This window comes from Macrotis lagotis, chromosome 1, assembly GCF_037893015.1.
Source record: "Macrotis lagotis isolate mMagLag1 chromosome 1, bilby.v1.9.chrom.fasta, whole genome shotgun sequence".
Lineage (NCBI taxonomy): Eukaryota > Metazoa > Chordata > Mammalia > Peramelemorphia > Peramelidae > Macrotis > Macrotis lagotis.
The window spans coordinates 604335119-604354345 of NC_133658.1; the positions used below are offsets into that span (position 1 = coordinate 604335119).

Here is a 19227-nt window from a genome sequence, read left to right on the forward strand (position 1 = left end):
TCCAAGGTCACATGGGGAGGAAAATCAAAACTGAAATTTAAGCCCCCGTTGAATAAAAAAAAAGAGCTGGGATTAGACTCAGAGAACCTAAATTCAGAATTCAACTCTGTCATTTTCTTCTAGTTTTTTAATAAAACTTCTGCTCAGACAACTGAATAATTAGAATAAAGGCCTAAATTAACACTAAAAGAGTAAAAAGGTTACAAGTGAAAGAAAAATCATTTGCATTCAATGACAACCTCACCAATACAAATAATCTGCTAGGCCCACCTCCTTGTCATAATAGATATAGTACTGGCCTGAAGTAACAAAGACGAGTTCAAATGCAGCCTAAGGAACATAGCTGTGAAACACTGGGCAAAGTCACTTAGCCTTTTTTTTTAACCTGAATTTTCTGATTTGTAAAATGGAAATAATAGCATCTACCTGCCAGGGTTATTTTCAAAATCAAGCAAAAGCATAACTATAGTGCTTAGCAACAGTGTCTGGAATAAAATATTATGTAAATGTTGGATTTGGATAATATTAATTGTGAAAAATCAATATGGAAAAGATATAGAAAATGCATCATTTTCCTACAGAAGTTTAACCAATGAAAAGCAAAGGACATAGCCCCAAAGGGTCAAGGTAATCTCTTTTCCAGTAAATTTTTGGAATTCTTGTCAAATGGAGTAATATGTTAACTAAATACTGGTTTAGATTAGAAAACAATAGAAGACACAGAAGAGGATAGACAGTGAAAGGTTATAAGCCTTTAAAATGGGGGAAATATATATATATATATATATATATATATATATATATATATATATATATATATGCAATATTGACCCACAAAATAGAAAAAAAGAAGTAAAAGGGAAAATTATATTGCAGATAGTTTGCTATAAGATTAAACCAGTCCAGGCAATGTTAATAATGTTGATGAAACTGGAAAGAGAACAAATAGGCTAATAAAACGAAACAGATATTCAAGCATTCCAATAATCTGTTCTCACCATCATGACAGTGGAAACAAAGAAAAAGATGACTGATGGTTTAGTACATTATGGGCTATATGAAAAAAGAGGAAACTAAACTTAGTAACATGAACTTGGGAATCATAGAAAGACCAGAACAACTCTACATGGAGTTGTATTGGAGGCAACACAATTTAGAAACATTGATATTGCAGAATAAAATAGTTGGATGAGAAATTCCTAGTTTTGCAAATACAATGTCTACCAAATATATGTTCACCCCCTCACTGATAAATATATATATATATGTATATGTATATATATATATATATATATATATATTTTTTTTGGCAATGGGGTTAAATAACTTGCCCAAGGTCACATAGGGAATAATTAAGTGTCTGAGGTTGAATTTGAATTCAGGTCCTCCTTACTCCAGGGCTGGTGCTCTATCTACTGTAGCTGCTCCTTGATAAAAATTTTAAACAGCAAAGGACTAGGAGAAATCCCTTAGGAATTCTGCTTAAGACTTTAAAAATATGGATACTAATTCATTATCTCATCATTCAACTGCTTTTGAATCTATATACTTAAATTGTTGTCTAATTTCACTTTACTTTCCTCTTATCCTCAATGATAGAGTGACTGTCAAATGTCTTGAAATCTAGACAAATCTAGACAAGTAACAAAAGGAAATGTGATTGATCTGGTTCTACAAGTTCTTGATGATACCATACTTTATTTACTGTGATCACTGACTCAGTTTCCATATATTCATAAATGTTTCACTTTTTTGTTAGGAATCATATTCAAGTTCATTAACACAATTCACAGACTCTACTCCTTTATCATTAAAACTAAAATCAAGGGGAAGGCAGTACTTTCTCTCCTGTGATCTTTTCCAATATCTTATTTATATTCAGCAAATTCTACTGCTTTGCCACATATATCAGTACATGTATAAAGCATGTCATTGTCATAGGATAGGGAATTATTCCCTTAATCATCATAGATCTAAACTCCTAGGTATTTTTAGTGTCCTTTCCAGTCAAAGACCATTCTCATTAGCAAAGAAAACAGGAAAATAATATTTGAGTATACCTTGACTCTATCAACTGTTTTATTCTTATCCATACTTAGTGACTAATATTATTTTCAATATATTCTTCATTACAATTTAAAAGTCACACTCCCACATTTTATTTTATTTTTGTCCTTAGCACTGATTATCAGTCTCAGCATTTTGTGTGCATTATACTTTTGACTCTATTCTTAAAGGGTATTGTTATATTCTTCCATTTCTTCTATCTGTCGTAGTTTCATCTTCTATATATCCTTTAAATAACTATTTTCAATGACTTCATTGTATTTGCAGAAGTTTCTACAGTCTCTCACTTTCAACCTCATTGAAATTATTTTTGTCTGCATCTTGGACTCTATATCCTTTGGCTGACTTACTTTGTAAAAATTTGGGTCATGAAATTGCACATATCTTTTCTCAAACTCTTGAAATTTCCTTATTTTAATTATACTTTGCATATGAAACTATACTGGAATTTTTTTTGTAAGAAATTTGAAGTTTCCATAGTTTCTATTTCCTTTTATTGGTCAAAATTAGAGTTCTATAGGTTATTTTCTCCAACTTGTCAAGCATGAAATTGATTTGAGGCAATTCAAAAATATCTCAGCTAGGGAGGAAAAGTACAAGAGAGGTGGGGGGGAAGAAAAAGAGTGCAGAATCAGCTCAATTCAGTAAACATTGGAAAAGTTTCTGTAATTATAAGGCATTATGTTAGATATATACTAAATACAGGGAGTACATTTAAAAAGCTGTTCTAATAATCTAGTTCAGAGGTGAAAAAAAAAAGCCTGAACTAGGTAGCTATTTGTGTGAATAGAAGGGAAATAGGTGAGAGATGTATTATGGATAGAATCAACAGAATTTGATAGTTGATTGGCTGTAAGAAGGTAAGAATTAGATTGCAGTACTGAGTGACTAAAAGCGTGGTGGTGATCTCATTAAAAGCAGGGGGCAGCTAGGTAGCAGTGGATAGAGCACAGGCCTTGGACAGTAGTACCTGAGTTCAAATCTGTCCTGAGACACTTACTAATTACCTAGCTGTGTGGCCTTGGGCAAGCCACTTAACTCCATTTGCCTTGCAAAAAAAAAAAAGAACCCATGAAAACAAACAACAACAACAACAAAAAAAAACAAAACAAAACCAGGAATTATGTAAGACTAACTTGATCAGTTCTCATTTGTATATATACATCACAATATGTTATCAATAAATACTTACTATATGGGCATCCATAAGCCTCCACCCTCATGCCTATCTTCCCAGTTGGATTCCATTCCATTGGGACAAATCGAATGAATCTGGCTTTCACTGAGTGTAAGAATTTGTGATGCACAATACTGTCAGCATTGGTGTTTCCTGAAAAAGTCTATAAGGGAAAAAAGTTCCAATTAGCTTAGTAATACTTTGCCCCTAGTTACATTTTGAGAAATGTTCCAAATGAAAGTGATTATTATTCAACCCACATAAATTTGATTTGCCTTTACTTCTTTTTTCTTACATAAAATAGTTAATAGCTCACATATAGAATAAACAAATACATTTATTGAACACAAAGTATTTAATTCAACATACATTTATTGAATATCTGGATATCCAAAGACAGAAAGGAAACAAATTTAAGTCTAAAATAGTTTGCACTGTTCTAGAATGGATTGAGTAATTCAGGTTTTACCAGATTATTTAGAAAAAGTGGTATAGAAGTAAAATTCTTTAATTGAATTCATTAAGCATTTAATATACCTATTAAGAACTCAGCCTCAGGCTAGGCCCTGGGCTTAGGGAAGTGGTATGTATTATTCAATCATATAAGAAATGGTCAAAGTTCTAAACCATCAGATTACCTGTGAGGCATGCCTGCATTGCCTTTTGCATGTTTAACTAAGCTATCAGACTTTAATATTATATATTCAAGGATCCTCCCTGTAATATTTAATCTCTGGAAAGTTAGGAACTCTTGTGTTTTTGTCCTAGTGTTTTCAACTAGGACATTACTTTGTATGTCCATATTGGATATTTAATTTGTATTTGTTGAATTTATTAAGCTGCATTAATTTAGAATTTATAACTCTCTAGCAGTGGTTCAAATCTATTTTAACTCATCATAGAGAAAGTTTCTTAAAAGAGTAAAGAATTTTATAGTAGGGCTATATGACTCATGAACAGTTGGTGACAATTATATTGTGTTTTGTAGTTTACAAAGTTCTTTTCCCACAATAACCTTTTGAGGTATTTGTTTTGTCTCTTTACTATTTACAAAGGAGAGGTTAAATCTCTTATATAATGTCACCAAGCTGATTAGTGGAAAAGTTGCAGAGATGGGACCCAAGTCTTTATTTTCCAAGTGCAGTGATTCAAAATTTTCATTCTTCTATGCTTTAAAATGATCATATACTTAGAAATAGTAGGACCTTAGGTGCTTATTCTTTTGGTTGAGTATAGTTAGAAATGATCTTAATAATGAAACTTAGTCTGGAGTGATTGAAGAATTTATTTAACTTTCCTGTATGAATGGGCAATCCCCCTAATGGGGAGAGCCCCAATTTTGACAGTGTCCAATTTCATATAGGAAGACTTTTATTCCCCCTCTCTTCTGAGTCCTAATAGGCCCTCATCATTAGGGGTATGATGTAAAAGATAAACTCACCTCATGAAATCCCTTAACATGCCCCCCCGGTCATATGACACATATTATGCTGATGAACTTCAATCATCTCAGGGAAGTACATTAATATGGACCTTATTAAGCAAGAGCACTTATGAAAGGTCAGAGACCTTAAGTCAACTCTTGACTGGTGAGAGCTGGTTTTTGGCTCCCCCAGCCAAAGTGCCTTCATGTAGGGTTAGAGGACCTCTTCTATTTCAGAGATTGGTGGGTGATATTTTTTTGATCACCTTTCCCTTTGTTTTACCTCCACATTCTTTTATTACGTAGGCTTGTATCTTTTCAGCCACATCAATAACCAGAGACTCCCACCTTTGTACTATACTATTCTGACAGATCCTAACAGTAGACTCTCAGGAATTTCTCACTATTAGGAAATGAGAACCAGAAAGGTTTTGACCTTCTCAAAGTCTCACATATTCTAAGTGGTAGAACCAAAATTTGTACCCAAATCTTCTGATTCTAAATTAACCACTGTTTCATTTCTAACACTCTTCTTTGATATTTAAAACCATCATATATGTGAAAATAAATGTTTGTTTATTAGATTTTGCTTTGATTTCATTGGTATTTGGAAATCCTAGTATGAAAATATTGCAGATCAACACTTCCCCAGAAACTTAATTCTTTTAGAGATTTGTCTAAGGGTACTCAGAGACAGCTAGTAGATTATTAGACCTGGAGTATGGAATACTGTTGTTGTGGTAGTAGTGGTAGAGGTGGCAGTGCTTGTGTCCAACTCTTCCAAATCTCTTTTGGGGATTTCATTGCAAAGATACTAAAATGATTTGCCATTTCTTTCTCTGACCCATTTTTTTTAAGGTTTTTGCAAGGCAAATGGGGTTAAGTGGCTTGCCCAAGGCTACACAGTTAGGTAATTGTCAAATGTCTGAGACCAGATTTGAACCCAGGTACTCCTAACTCCAGGGCCTGTGCTTTATCCACTGTGCCACCTAGCCGCCCCTCTAACCCATTTTCCAGAAGAGGAACTGACACAAATAGAGTTAAATGACTTGCACAGGGTGGCATAGCTAGTAAACATCTCAAGTCAGATTTGAATTGGGAAAGATGCACCTAGGTAACTCAATGATAGAATGCTGAGCTTGGAATCAGAAAGTATAATCTTCATGTGTTCAAATCTGATCTCAGACACTTGCTAATTGAGTGACTCTAGGCAAGTCACTTAATTCTGTTTGCCTCAGTTTCCTCATCTGTAACATGAGCTGGAGAAGAAAATAGTAAAACACTCCAATATCTTTTCTTTAAATAGGAGGGGGATGGTAGTCATCAAAAGTTGACCATAGTTGAAAAAAGTGTTTGAACAACATCAACAACACTCAGAGTCGAATGACTTGCATAGTCACCTAACCAGTATATCTCAAAAAAGTGGCAGTTGAACCCAAGTTTTCCTAAATCCAAGCTTAGCCCCTATCCATTTCCCAGCATTTCCTCTATGTTTATCATACACACATATACATGTATATATATATATATACACATAGAACAAAGTACTATAAAGAGGTATAGTTGGCAATATGATACAAAAGCAAAAGCATAGTTGCATAGAAACATAATTTTTTAATCATTCACTAACAATAGAGTCCAAGGCCCTTTTTTCTGCTAGATTATATGGATGATAGAGAAGAGGTATAATCTATGACTGTTATGAATGAAATTATAGCCTCATAAAGCAGTTTTGCTAATTAAATGAAATAAGAAGTAACTATAAAATTCCTTAAGAATTCAGAAGAAGGGCAGCTAGGTGGCATAGTGGATAGACACCAGCCCTGGAATTAGGAGGACCTGAGTTCAAATCTGGCCTCAGACACTTAATAATTACTTAGCTGTGTGACCTTGGATAAGTCACTTAAACCCATTGCTTTGCAACCCCCACCCTCCAAAAAATGTTCAGAAGAGAGGGGTATCAAAGACAGAGTAATAGAGGAAACATTAGTAAAGAAAGTAGATCTTCATTTGAATCTTGAAGGTTGGATAGAATTTGGATAAAGATAAGGAGAATGAGGAGGCTACAAGTGAAAAGCATAGGATAAAAGTTGTTTATAATTTCAACAGGTCTCATGCCACCCTTACTCTTAACCATGTTCTAATTAATCCCAATGAGTAAGACTTCACTGACATTTCAAGTCTGTTTTTGATACCAATTTTACTTTAAAAAATACCTAAAATTACACTCAAAAATGTACTCAAGAAAATATGCACAATTTGAGAAGGGAAAAAAAGAGCCTGTTCCACACAGAAATACATGGAGAACTTCTCTCCAGTCAAGCAACTCAATTAAGGCCCACACAGAACAGACCAAATTCCTTAGATGGTTCAGATTCAGTTAAGGCATTCTGATTACTGTGTATGGAGTCAGGGGAAATAAGAACACACTATGCTGTGGGTTGAGTTTTCTGGATTAATGTTTTTGTATTATCTGCTGAATAATAGCAGAAAAAAACATTCAGTAAATAAAGCAATCTTAACTGTGAACAGGGAAACAGATGTCACACCAAGAATTAGGTTTACAAATGAAAGTAGCTAAGTTATAAAATCCGCCCTATTCCCATAATGCTGCCATAATGTTTATCAAAATATGACAGTTAGAGAAACCATTTTGCCACACATGGGTGTGATCAGTGTCATCTGAAGGGAAGGCAACAAGCATTTCTTAAGCACCTACTGCATACCTACACCACTGTGCTAAACATTTGACAAATATGATCTCCATTGATCCTTACAATAACACTGTAAGTTTTATGATTAAGGAAACTGAGGTAGAGGGACAGTAAGTAGAATGCAGTGTATGTGGGGCAGTTAGGTGGCGTAGTGGATAGAGCACCGGTCCTGGAGTCAGGAGTACCTGGGTTCAAATCCGGTCTCAGACACTTAATAATTACCTAGCTGTGTGGCCTTGGGCAAGCCACTTAACCCCGTTTGCCTTAAAAACAAAAAAAACCTAGAAAAAAAAAGAATGCAGTGTATGATTAATTCTGTGTATTCTAAGTTAATAAGTGTCTGAGGCTACATTTGATCTTAGTTCTTCCTGTTTCCAAGCCTAGCTTTCTATCCACTATGCCACAAAGCTGCCTGGAAGCATTTTATCTGAAAACTATCCAGATACACCAGGGAAAAAGTTTAGAGTGGGTAAAAAAATCATCCCTATTCACTAGATGATAAATTTATGCCATTTTATTTTCAATATTACTTACAATGAACAAGGGAAAAAAGTCTTCATGATGTGTTTCTAACTTGGTGTACATTTATACAAAGGAAAACATCAGATAGGAGACAAAGTTTGCTATTTGGCCCACTGAGAATTTTAGGCATAGACACTACCTGATTTAAATGATTTCTAGGGGGGGAATTCATCATTTACAAATGAATTCAAAAGACACAAATCTCATCTTCAAGGACAGTCATCAACGGGTAGACTAATTCTTTTGCTTCATATTTTATTCACAACTTTCCTTCCTTCCAGGCTATTTTTTCCCTCATATGCAACATTTGTTCACTAATGAGCAATCAAGACCATCCCACTAAAGGCATGTCAGTATGCTTCCAGAATGGCCAAAAGAATGCTATCTTAGAGAGTCCAATCCACATGAAATATTCAAATACTAAAAGATTTTAAGTTTAAAAAGCACTTTCTGCCTGAAATGTGTGTTTGCATGTATTATCTGATTTGATTCACTGACAAACAACCAAATTGGTTATTACCAATGAATATTAATATCTTCACTTCATAAATAGAGTGAGACTCAAAGTCATTAATTGACTTGGTCAAAAAAACGTTAATAATTGGTAGGAACAGGACTCAGAATAAAGTCCTCTAAGCTCAATGCTCTTCCTCTGATAAAACCTTCCTTCTCTCTAACTTCAACAACTCCCACTGAAAATCTTTTTTTACTTTAGGTTGCAATTCACAAATTCTGAAATGTGTGTTACTGAAAATCTTCTAGGTTATAACCTTACAATTTGATAATCATTGCTATTGGGAAAAAGTCAACTAGATTCAGGAAGAAGGAGGTAGAATCTGTAGTAGATATAATGACTAATATTACTCATAAAACATTTTCTTAATGCTATTTAATCATTCTCAAAGTATGTCAGTATGGATGAAAGCTAAGGGAATCAGCTTTAAAACTAGGGAAAACCTAGAGTCAAATTCTACTTTAACATATCCTGGCTACATGACTCTCAGCAAGGCTTTAAATTTCTCAGTACTCTAAGCAAATTTCTAAGACCATAAACTGCAAACTCAGTGTCAACCTTCATGTGTAGGATCTGGGATTTCCAATACTAATGAAATCACAGATCCAGTTCCTGTGACTATTCTTTAGAATTGCTTACCTAAAGACATTCATGGTACAGTGTCTTTCAGCAAGACTGAGAAGTGTTGACTATCATAGTAAGGATCATAAGATACGTGAACTGGATATCTAGGAAGTAGATGTACAGTGAACAAAAATGATGTCTTTTTTATGAGTGAATGACTACTTAGAGATGCCCAAATTCCCATAGAAATTAAAGTAATAGATTGAAATTCTAATCCAGGTCCTCCAGTCCTAAATCCATTGCTCTTCACTGCATTTAGTCCAAAGCATAACTTAGTGATAAAACTTCATATAGCTCCTCCTTCTAAGGCTCTTTGAATATCAATGGAAAACAAAAATCAGATACAATTTTTAGAGAGGTTTATAGAGAAAGTAAAAATCAGCTAGGATGCGTGAGGAACTAGAGAGATGTTAAAGAAAGAGAACATTGCAAGGCAATGATCTGATCTATTGGCCAGAGGAGAAATTTTGGAAGTCCAGTGAGGAAATGCCTTCTTTTTCAAGACAGTCAGAGTTTAGGGTAGGACGTTAAAAAGGTCAGTATCTTAGGATCATAGAGTTAGATTTGGAAGGAATTTTGGAAGCCATTGACTCCAACTTCCTCAATATACAAATGAAAAAACTGAGGCACATGAAAATAAAGTATCTTTATTGTCAAATAAAATTGTCAAATAGAAGTATCAAAACAATCTAAGGGTAGAAGGGATTCTTTTGGAGCCCAAATGAGATAAACTACAGAAAGCAAGTTCTGGAAGAGATAGATTTGAAAAAAACATAGATTCAACTCCATTTTAAAAATAAATGTGGAAAACCTTTACTTTATATCCAACATAGATCAGTTTTGGCATAGGGACAGAAACAGGACCCAGGCATACTGAAAAATTAGTTTTTTCTAGGAAATCTATTTAATTATTCAATCTGTATATTTATTTCTGTGAGTTTATGGTAGGTTGTTTCCTTTTGTTTCTTTATGACTTTTTTCTAGAACCCAGTTTCTGAATTCAGAACACAGTACTAGGCACAATATTTAGGTTCAATTTTTAGATGAGATATGGTTGACTCAAGGCATAACTGAACTTAGAGTTGAATAAAAATGGTAACACATAAACAAGTTAGAGAAAAGCATCAATTTCTCCTCTGGTCTATTGGAGAGGGTACCATATTTGCAGTAAAGAAGCTCTAAATTCTACCTCATACCACCCTAGTAAAGTTACTTTATTTTCATGTACCTCAGTTTCTTCATCTGTAAATTGAGTTTTTTCTAAGGTCCCTTCCATCTCTCTTTTTTCCAAATCCATACATAATGTGACAAGGAAAATAGAACTTGAGGAGACTAGATATCTGGATAAGTCCAGGATGGATTAAAGTAAGGAAAATAGAGAAATGGAAGATGAGGACAGAGTTGAAATAAAAAATCATCAGAGAAGAAAACTATATATACATTGACAAGGAAAATTTCACAAACACAGAGAAGGGAAATGCCATTTGTGAATGAATCTAGATAACCCAAATGAGATATTTTAGGAGCTTCCAAATTAAAGTTGGGTATTATTATATATTCTATTGCATGAGAACCAGAGCATGGTATTGTTGGAAAAGTAGAAAAACAATGGAAAAGAAAAAGGTTTCTAAGTCAGCTAAGGCTATATTTTCTATATCAGGAGTTCTTAACTGCCTTTTTTGTATCTTTGTTTGAATTTTGGATGGGAATCCTTTGAAAAGCAGGTGAAATCTATGAACCCCTTATCAGAACAAATATTCTATTAGATAAATTTTATAGTTTTCAGAAGCATTTAGTGAAAGGCAAGATATCTTTTCCTCTCCAACGATACATATTCCTTGAAATCTATATCCATGGATCCACCAGAGACCCATAAACTCTAGAAAAAGATCCCTTGCTCTACATGACACCAGTCTTGTGCCCCTCTATTAATTCCCTTCCTCTCCAAATTAAATTGCATTATTTTGAGTATATTTCATATATAATAAATAGGTACATTTTATCTACCTTTATGTTCTTGAAGGCAGAAGATATTTTCATTTCTGGCTTTGGATCCCCAGAACCTAACAGAGTAGCAAGCACATAATAGCACTGATAAAGACTTATTTATTTATTGATCTGGTTTTAAATTTCGGTTTTGATATTCATTATCTATACCATAATCAGTAAATCATTTCCCCTCAAATTCTCACAATAATAAAATCTGTATTATCTACCTCACAAAGTTTTCCTGAGGAAGTGCTTTTAAATCAGTAAAGAGATTTCAGATATAATATCTATTGCTAACAGAGCTGGAAGGGATCTTAGAGATTATCTAACCACCTTATTTTATAGATGAGGAGAGTAGGGTCTAATGAAATAAAGCAATATGTCCAAAGGTTTGTGTCAGAACTTGAACTAAAATTCATGTCTTCTGTCTGCCCCTCCAGTGAATAAAATACTAAAGGACTCTTAGTTTGAAAAAAACTTTAATCATATTTAAATCTGATATAGAAAATGGTTTTTGAAAAAATCATGTAAATTCTTAAAATAAACTTGTTAAAATATTTTTTTTTATCCTCATAGCATCAGTTGAGAGGGAGGCAGAGTTATTTTATTCTTTCTTAGATAAGGGAACAGAAGACCTTGAAAGCTTCAGTGCTTTCCTCAGGCTATACAGTTACAGGGACTAATCTTGGGACTACTCTTAGGACTTTCAACTTAATTCTTTTCCCCATTCTAGGCATACTGAGTAGTGCAGAAATAACACTTGCACCTGAATGAAGAAAAGCAGTTGGAATTTATTTAGGGAAGTAGAAGGGAACTTAGACAATAAATTGAAAGGAAACACAAGCCAGCACTATGTTGCTTTAACATTTTTTCTATGACAATATAAAGCATCTTGTTCCTGAGTAAAAGAGCCAGAGAACATATTGAAGTTAATTCCTTCCCACTTTAGCATGCAGGTAATACAGTAGGTATGAAATCCAACTATAAAGGGTCCTGGAACCTTCCCCCACTACTTTTAAATAGAGAGAAGAATAAACCAGTATTAATTATCCTAAGTAAGGCAGTGAAATTATTTGGGCTACAAATAACAGTAAAGATAAATGAAAAAAAAAAAAGAAAAAAGATAAATGCCCAGAATTCACTACAAGTAATGGATAAAATGGTGAACTTAGAATCAAGAAGAACAAAGTTCAAATTTTGCCTTCTAGAATAGAAGCAGGAAGATAGGAAAGTCCCTTGACTTCTCTGAAACTGTTTCCTCACATATGAATTAGGGGAAATGCAATAGTTGCCTCATTAAGTCATTTTGAGACTGTAATGAGCAAACCTACCTAAAGGAAGTTCTTTGCAAATTTTCAGGAGTTACATCAGTCATTATTAAATAATATACTATGGAAACAGAATCACATTGAGAAATATAAATGAGTGAATGAATAAAAACTTCCAATTCCCTCCCTCACCATTGCAATGTTTCTTATTTATCTAATTTCAGCTAGATGTAAAGAAAAAAAAGCCATAAGAATTGGAATTTAATCAGGAAAGTCCCTGTCAGTGTGATGGATACTTCAATCAATTTTATAAGTTTACAGGCTTTCAATTTACAGGCCCTCTCAAACCTTGCCATGTGTATTTGACTTCACTGAAACCTTCATCTCAGATCCCTTCCTAACCAAGGATGGAATCTGTCCCTTGAGCTTCCCTGTTATCAGCAGTTCTTATCTTGCTTGGTGCTAAGCCTCTCCTGCACTTCTAGGAAATAGCCAGGTATTTTACCCAGCATTGTGGAAGTAGACATTACAGTCACACATTTAAAAAGATCTGTTTAGAAGACATTTACAAACTCTGGTTTCATGATTTACCTAGAGTTTTCCTGAGATTAAATGGAAGTCAAAGACAGAATATTAACATTTTGGGATAATGATCTTAATCTTTATGAGTCTTTGATTTGGGGGACACTGGTGAATAGATAGTTCCAGGAAAGTTAGCAAAAATACCTGTCCATAGGAATCAATAAATCAATCAAGTCTCATTTCTTAAGCACTTAATGTGTTATGATTTTAGTAAGATGATTGGGGGGAACTCATAAAATTAATCATGTGTTCTTGATCAACCTTTATGACAGAAGTATTTTAAGGTCTGTCTTAGAATGACAGTGAATGGAAAGTAGGACTTGTAATAAAGAAGATCTGGTTTCAGATTCTGCTTCAGATTCTATGACTATGGTGACTTCTAGGCAAATCATTTACCCTCTCTGGACCTTAATTCCTTATTTTCAAAAGATGGGGTTGTTCTTGTTCTAAGCTTTCTTCATTCTCAAAATTCTATGCTTATGTAAAGGAATGACCAACAGAATGAATGCACAAACATGCACAGAATTTACATAAAGATATTACACCTGTTCCCCTAGAGCTTAGAGAATACAATATTTTAAAACTATGGAAATGGGGATAAAATAGAAGCATTCCAATAAGATCAGAAGTGAAACAAGGATGCACATTATCACCAATATTATTCAATACTGATATTCAATATAGCTATCTAAAGTCATATGAAAAACTGTTCTAAATCATTATTGATTGGGGAAATATAAATTAAAACAAGTCTGAAGTACTACCTCACACCTATCAAATTGGCCAATGTGACATAAAAAAAGATCAACGTTGGAGGGAATGTGAGAAAATAGGGATATTAATACATAGTTGTTGGAGTTGTGAATTGATCCAGTCTTTCTAGAGAGCAATTTGGAACTATATTCAAAGGTCAATAATACTTTGCATATCTTTTGATCCAACAATAAATACCACTATTAGGTCTGTATCTCAAAGAGATCACAAAAAAGTATAAAAAAACCCACATTTACCAAAATATTTACAGCAGTTCTTTTCGTGGTGGCAAAAAATGGGAAATTGAGGAAATACCCACCAATTGGGGAAATGACTGAACAAATTACAGTATATGAATATAATGGAGTACTATTTTTCTGTAAGCAATCATGAGGGATAGGACATCAGAAAAGCCTGGAAAGACTTGCATGAACTGATGCTGAGTGAAGTCAGCAGCACCAGATGAACATTGTACAAACTAACAGCAAAACAACGTGATGATCAACTGTGATGGACTTGTTTATTCTAACAGACAATAATCAAAGACAATTATAAGGGACTTGTAATGGAAAAATACTATCTACATCAGAGAAGGAACTATGGAGTCTGAATGCAAGCTAAGCTTACTATTTTTAATTTTTAAAAATCTGTATTTTATATAATATGGATTTTTCCATATTTTCCCCTCTTTTGGTTTATTTTCTCCTTTTGATGATTAATATGGTATATGCTTAACATAGTTAAACATGTATAGCCTATATTAGATTTCTTTCCATCATGAAGAGGAGATAGAGAAGGAGGAAAGGAGAACAATGTGATACTCAAAACCTTACCAAAAATGATTGTTGAAAATCATCTTTGGGGGCAGCTAGGTGGTGGGGGTGGCTAGGTGGAGCAGTGGATAGAGCACCGACCCTGGAGTCAGGAGTACCTGAGTTCAAATCTGGCCTCAGACACTTAATAATTGCCTAGCTGTGTGGCCTTGGGCAAGCCACTTAACCCCATTTGCCTTACGAAAACCTAAAAACAAATCATCTTTGCATGAAATTGGGAAAATAAATAAAATTTATAAAATTTTAAAAAATACTATGACAAATTACTAAAGTGCAAAATGTCTAAGTGCAAAATGCTATCCAGGGGAAATGCCAGTAACAAAATGGTAGAGGAACATTGCCAGCTAGAAGAAAAGATCAGGAAAGACTGACAGAATAACTCATGATGGGATTGGATTGTAAAAGATAAATATAAATTTAACCATGGGGTTGTTGGTCCTAAGGCAATGAAGTTCTGAACATAGGGCAGAGTACAGAGAAAGTAAGTCAAATGATATGTATGAGAATGGGAAACTAATTCATTTAGGCTAGATCAGGAGTTTTTAGTTTCTTGTCCATAAATTAAACCATATTTTGATAACTCTAAAACATTTTGTCTCCTTTGTAATTTTTATGCATTTTAAAGCATTATTCTGGAAAGGGGTCCATAAAGTTTTACCACAATGTCAAAGGGCTCCACAAAACTCATATAGACACATACACACAAGAGTACATTATGATGGATAGTGTGAATTACCTGAAAAAAAAAAACAAACAAAAAGATATGCTTGTAGGAGAGTAATACATGATTATTGAGAGTAAAGCTAAAAATTGTGAACTTTTTTTTAAAGGCAGTTGAGAAACACTGCAAGTTCCTGAGTTCACAAGTTGCAAGACAAGGTCTGTGTTGGAGTAGAATAAACGATGTTGTATTTAGAATCAGAAAACTTATGCTCACACTTGGAAATTATTGCCTGTGTGACCTTAAGCAAGTCATTTAACTTCTTTGAGGCTCAATTACCTCATGTATAAAATAATTGAAGTTGAACTGTATGATCTCTAAGGTCCCCTTACATAAATGTAAATAAGTTTAGCAACAATGTGAATTTGGTCAGAAAGAATAGAGTAAGAAAGATTTGTTAAAGGCTTTAGCAATGGAATATCTGGAAATGGATTTGTGTCCTAGACTGAGAGTGGTAGGAACAGACTAGATGACATGGTTTTGCCTTCTACCAAAACATTCTTAACTTTTACATTCAAGTTATGTAGTCATCTTCATCTATCTTTTAAACACTAAGTTGGACTTTATTAACCCAGATACAAAACTGCTATTTATTCCTATTAAATTTCACTTTATAAGATTCAACACTTTGTCCAAATAATTAATATATTTTGATACCTTGCTTCTGTTTTCCAGAGTTAGCTATCCCTCCCAGCTTTTTGTCACTTGCAAATTTAAAACCATGCCATCTTTTTTTAATTAACCATATTGAGTAAATAAATGTTCATCAAAACAGTTATTGATAAATCTCTGTGTCATTCTCCCACACATCTCTATCCTAACTAAAGAGTGCATGTCTCTTTGATAAAGAGGAGGTGTGAAAAGTTAGTTAAGATTAATTCTACATAATATTTTGTGAAGCAAATATTTCATAAAGAGGTAAATATCTACAGTTCAATGATCATTACTCTTAAGAGCTAGGTTATCTGAAACTGAGCAATGTTAGCTGAAGATGAGGATGTGTAATACTCTTAGAAGTACATCTCAGGTTTATCTGAAGGGAAGCAAATGAAATTTCTTTCAAGTTAGGAGTATTCTCCTGTCTAATAACCCCTGTTACTAGGAAGTTTTCCAATAATTGCTCTCACTTTAATTTGATTTCATTCAGTATTCTAATGACAAATTTTATTACCTCAGTCCTCTTGAAGCAGTCCTTTTTTTACTGGCATCTTTCTAAAGATTTCATTTACCTATGAAATGCCTACAGGAAATCTTACTTCCCTAATTTTCCAGTGACTTGTTTCTTTGCTAAACAGCTAGCTGGTACAGCAAATAGTGTGCCAGGACTGGAGTGAGGAAGGCTCATCTTTCTGATTTCAAATCTGTCCTCAGATACTTACTAGTTGTGTGACTCTAGGCAAATCACTCAACCCTCTAGGAAAGTCTTTAAAGTCTCTAAGATTCATATACTTTTGTTTTTTTAGGTTTTTGCAAGGCAAATGGGGTTAAGTGGCTTGCCCAAGACCACACAGCTAGGTAATTATTAAGTGTCTGAGACCAGATTTGAACTCAGGAATTCCTGACTCCAGGGCCAGTGCTCTATCCACTATGCCACCTAGCTACCCCTAAAATTCATATTCTTCATCAGTAAAATGAGAGGTTGAAAACAGATGGACTCTCGAATCCTTTCCAGTTCTATCATTCCATCATTACTTAGTACAGATGCACAGTTTCTTCATATGCAAAATGAACTGGAGAAAGAAAAGGCAAACCACTCCAGTATCTTTGCCAAGAAAACCCCAAATGGGGTCTTGAAGAGTTGAATGTGACTTCAGCTGAAAAAGACTAAACAAGAAAAACAAAAATGATTAGTTAACATGGCATAATCTTATCTTCTTTAGGCATTCTTTTCTTTCATTCATGTGATTTACCTATTTTAGCTTGAGTATAAACTCCTTAAGGGCAGATATATCTAGAACTTTTTGATGTTCTCTTTATCTCCATCCCTAGTTCTCTGATCCTCTTATGTGTTATAGAATAGTACTCAGTGATGATGGAATTATAGAGCTAGACAGAGTCAGAAATGTCATCTATTTTTAACCTCTCACTGCAGTTGAAGAATAGAAATCATAGAGACTTTAAACTTTCCTAAAATCACAAACATTTAGTAGTTGAAGCAAGATGGGATTACTCCCCATTTATATTCCTTTGAGCATCTGATTCTAATCTTCCAGTTCAATATTATCTCATACTACTCTTTTTCATAATTTTATAGTTTAGACAACTTTGATTTTTCTCTATTACTTTTGCTTGATCTCCCCTACTACTTCTTTATGACTTTGTTCAAATTATATCATGCTTTGATTAGATATCCCTCTCCCCAACATAAAGAGGTATGTACACAATTATCTCTTTCCACTTTAGTACTTTTCTTTATTCATTATCCTTCTTGTAGATTACCTTTTTTATGAAATCTTCCCAGACTTTTCTCTCTCCTGCTCTATTAATATCTGACAAAATCACCTCCCTGTTTACAAATTCCACATGTTTTACACATCCAACTAATGAAGATATCATTGTTCTTGTGTTCTTGCCTTTTCTCTATTAGATTATAAGCTCCTTGAGGGCAAGAGTTTACATTCCCCTTCATTTTTCTAGTACCCAGAATTTAGCATTGTTTAATAAATATTTATTGAAGTGACTTAAATTACCCTAGGACTATCAAATTTCCATCAGCAAAGAATTAATCTTTATGAAATCAGTCTATTTGCCATGAACTTCTCTGTGCTTGATCTTAGCCTATGATTAGCTCTCACAAAACAAACATTAACTAAATCTCCAATTTAAAAAAAAACTATCTGTTTTAGCAGAACCTCCCCAATTTTGTGCTCCATTATAATAAACTTAAAGAATTCAGAGAGATAATTCTAGGTCTGGATGGACCATAAAATTGTTCTGTCTGTGCACACACATTTCAGAGGAATTAAATATAGAAATTGGACTGGAAAAAAGATTGAACAGGCAGAAGATGCAAAAATCCAATCTATCTAGGTATCTATCTGCTTATCTACCTATCTATCTAATATTTGGACAAAATCTCCATTAGACAATGAGCTGAGATTATAATTAGAAAAAGGGAATGGGATAAATTAACTTTTGGAAATTATAGTGTTTTTAATGAGTTTGAATTTCTTCCTGAAGGAAAAACATTTATCTCTACAACAATATTCTGCTAAGGTTGCAAAGTGGTCAGACATAAAATAAGAGTATCTGAAGAATTAAAATTGCAGTCATGCCAAAAGTCAATGGAGAGAGACAAAGTGAACTTGAGCGATTACCTAGCCAGGCTGATAAAGAAAAACAACATGTACAATCTCAAAAGAGAGGTATATGACAAGAAAACAAAGTGAGTCAGTTATATGACAGAAGCAGGCATAAACCATTAAGAACTAGCAATCCCTAATGGACTCTATACAATCATAAGAAAACTAGAGGAAAGCCCACAAGCATATTCAATATAATCCTTTTGTAAGACTTATGGATTGGAAACAGGCAAGAATTACCCATGTTGAGATAGCATGGATGAATTGCAACCTTCGTCACTGGAGAGAATATCAACATTGATGCTAACACAGATTGATCAAAGAACAAAAATGACAGATTTCTAGTTGTATGATTCTAGGCAAGTAACTTAACCCTCTAGGAAAGTCTTTAAAATCTCACCATTTTTTCTATCTCCCTGACATTCTCACTCTTTGACCCAACTGTAATAAAACAAAAAGAAAAAGAAAACTCTTCAGTGAACAACAAATAAGTCAAGCAAAATATATTTCCATATTTCCTATGTCCAAAAATGTGCTTTTCACTCTGCATATCTAGTATCTGGTCCATTACTTTTTTTCTTTTAATTTTTTTTTATATTTTTTTATTCTTTTTGTACAAATAATGTTTTTTATACATTAATAAAATATTCTTGTTTAAGAGTAAACAGAATACCCCCTCCCCCGACAAAATATAGACTTGCTTGAGCAACAAAGTAAAGGGGAGAGAAAAAAATTAAA

The 19227-nt window shown here is 33.8% G+C and overlaps 1 protein-coding gene across 2 annotated transcripts in view; it reads right to left on the reverse strand.

Annotated features, from left to right (window-relative positions):
- The window catches only part of CNTNAP5 (contactin associated protein family member 5), a 945272-nt gene that overhangs the window by 552846 nt on the left and 373199 nt on the right, over window positions 1-19227 (reverse strand). For both annotated transcript variants that reach the window (XM_074214960.1, XM_074214961.1), the window contains exon 4: window positions 3260-3407. In XM_074214960.1, coding sequence (XP_074071061.1) covers window positions 3260-3407 — 148 coding nt within the window. The remainder of the gene's footprint in view (window positions 1-3259; window positions 3408-19227) is intronic.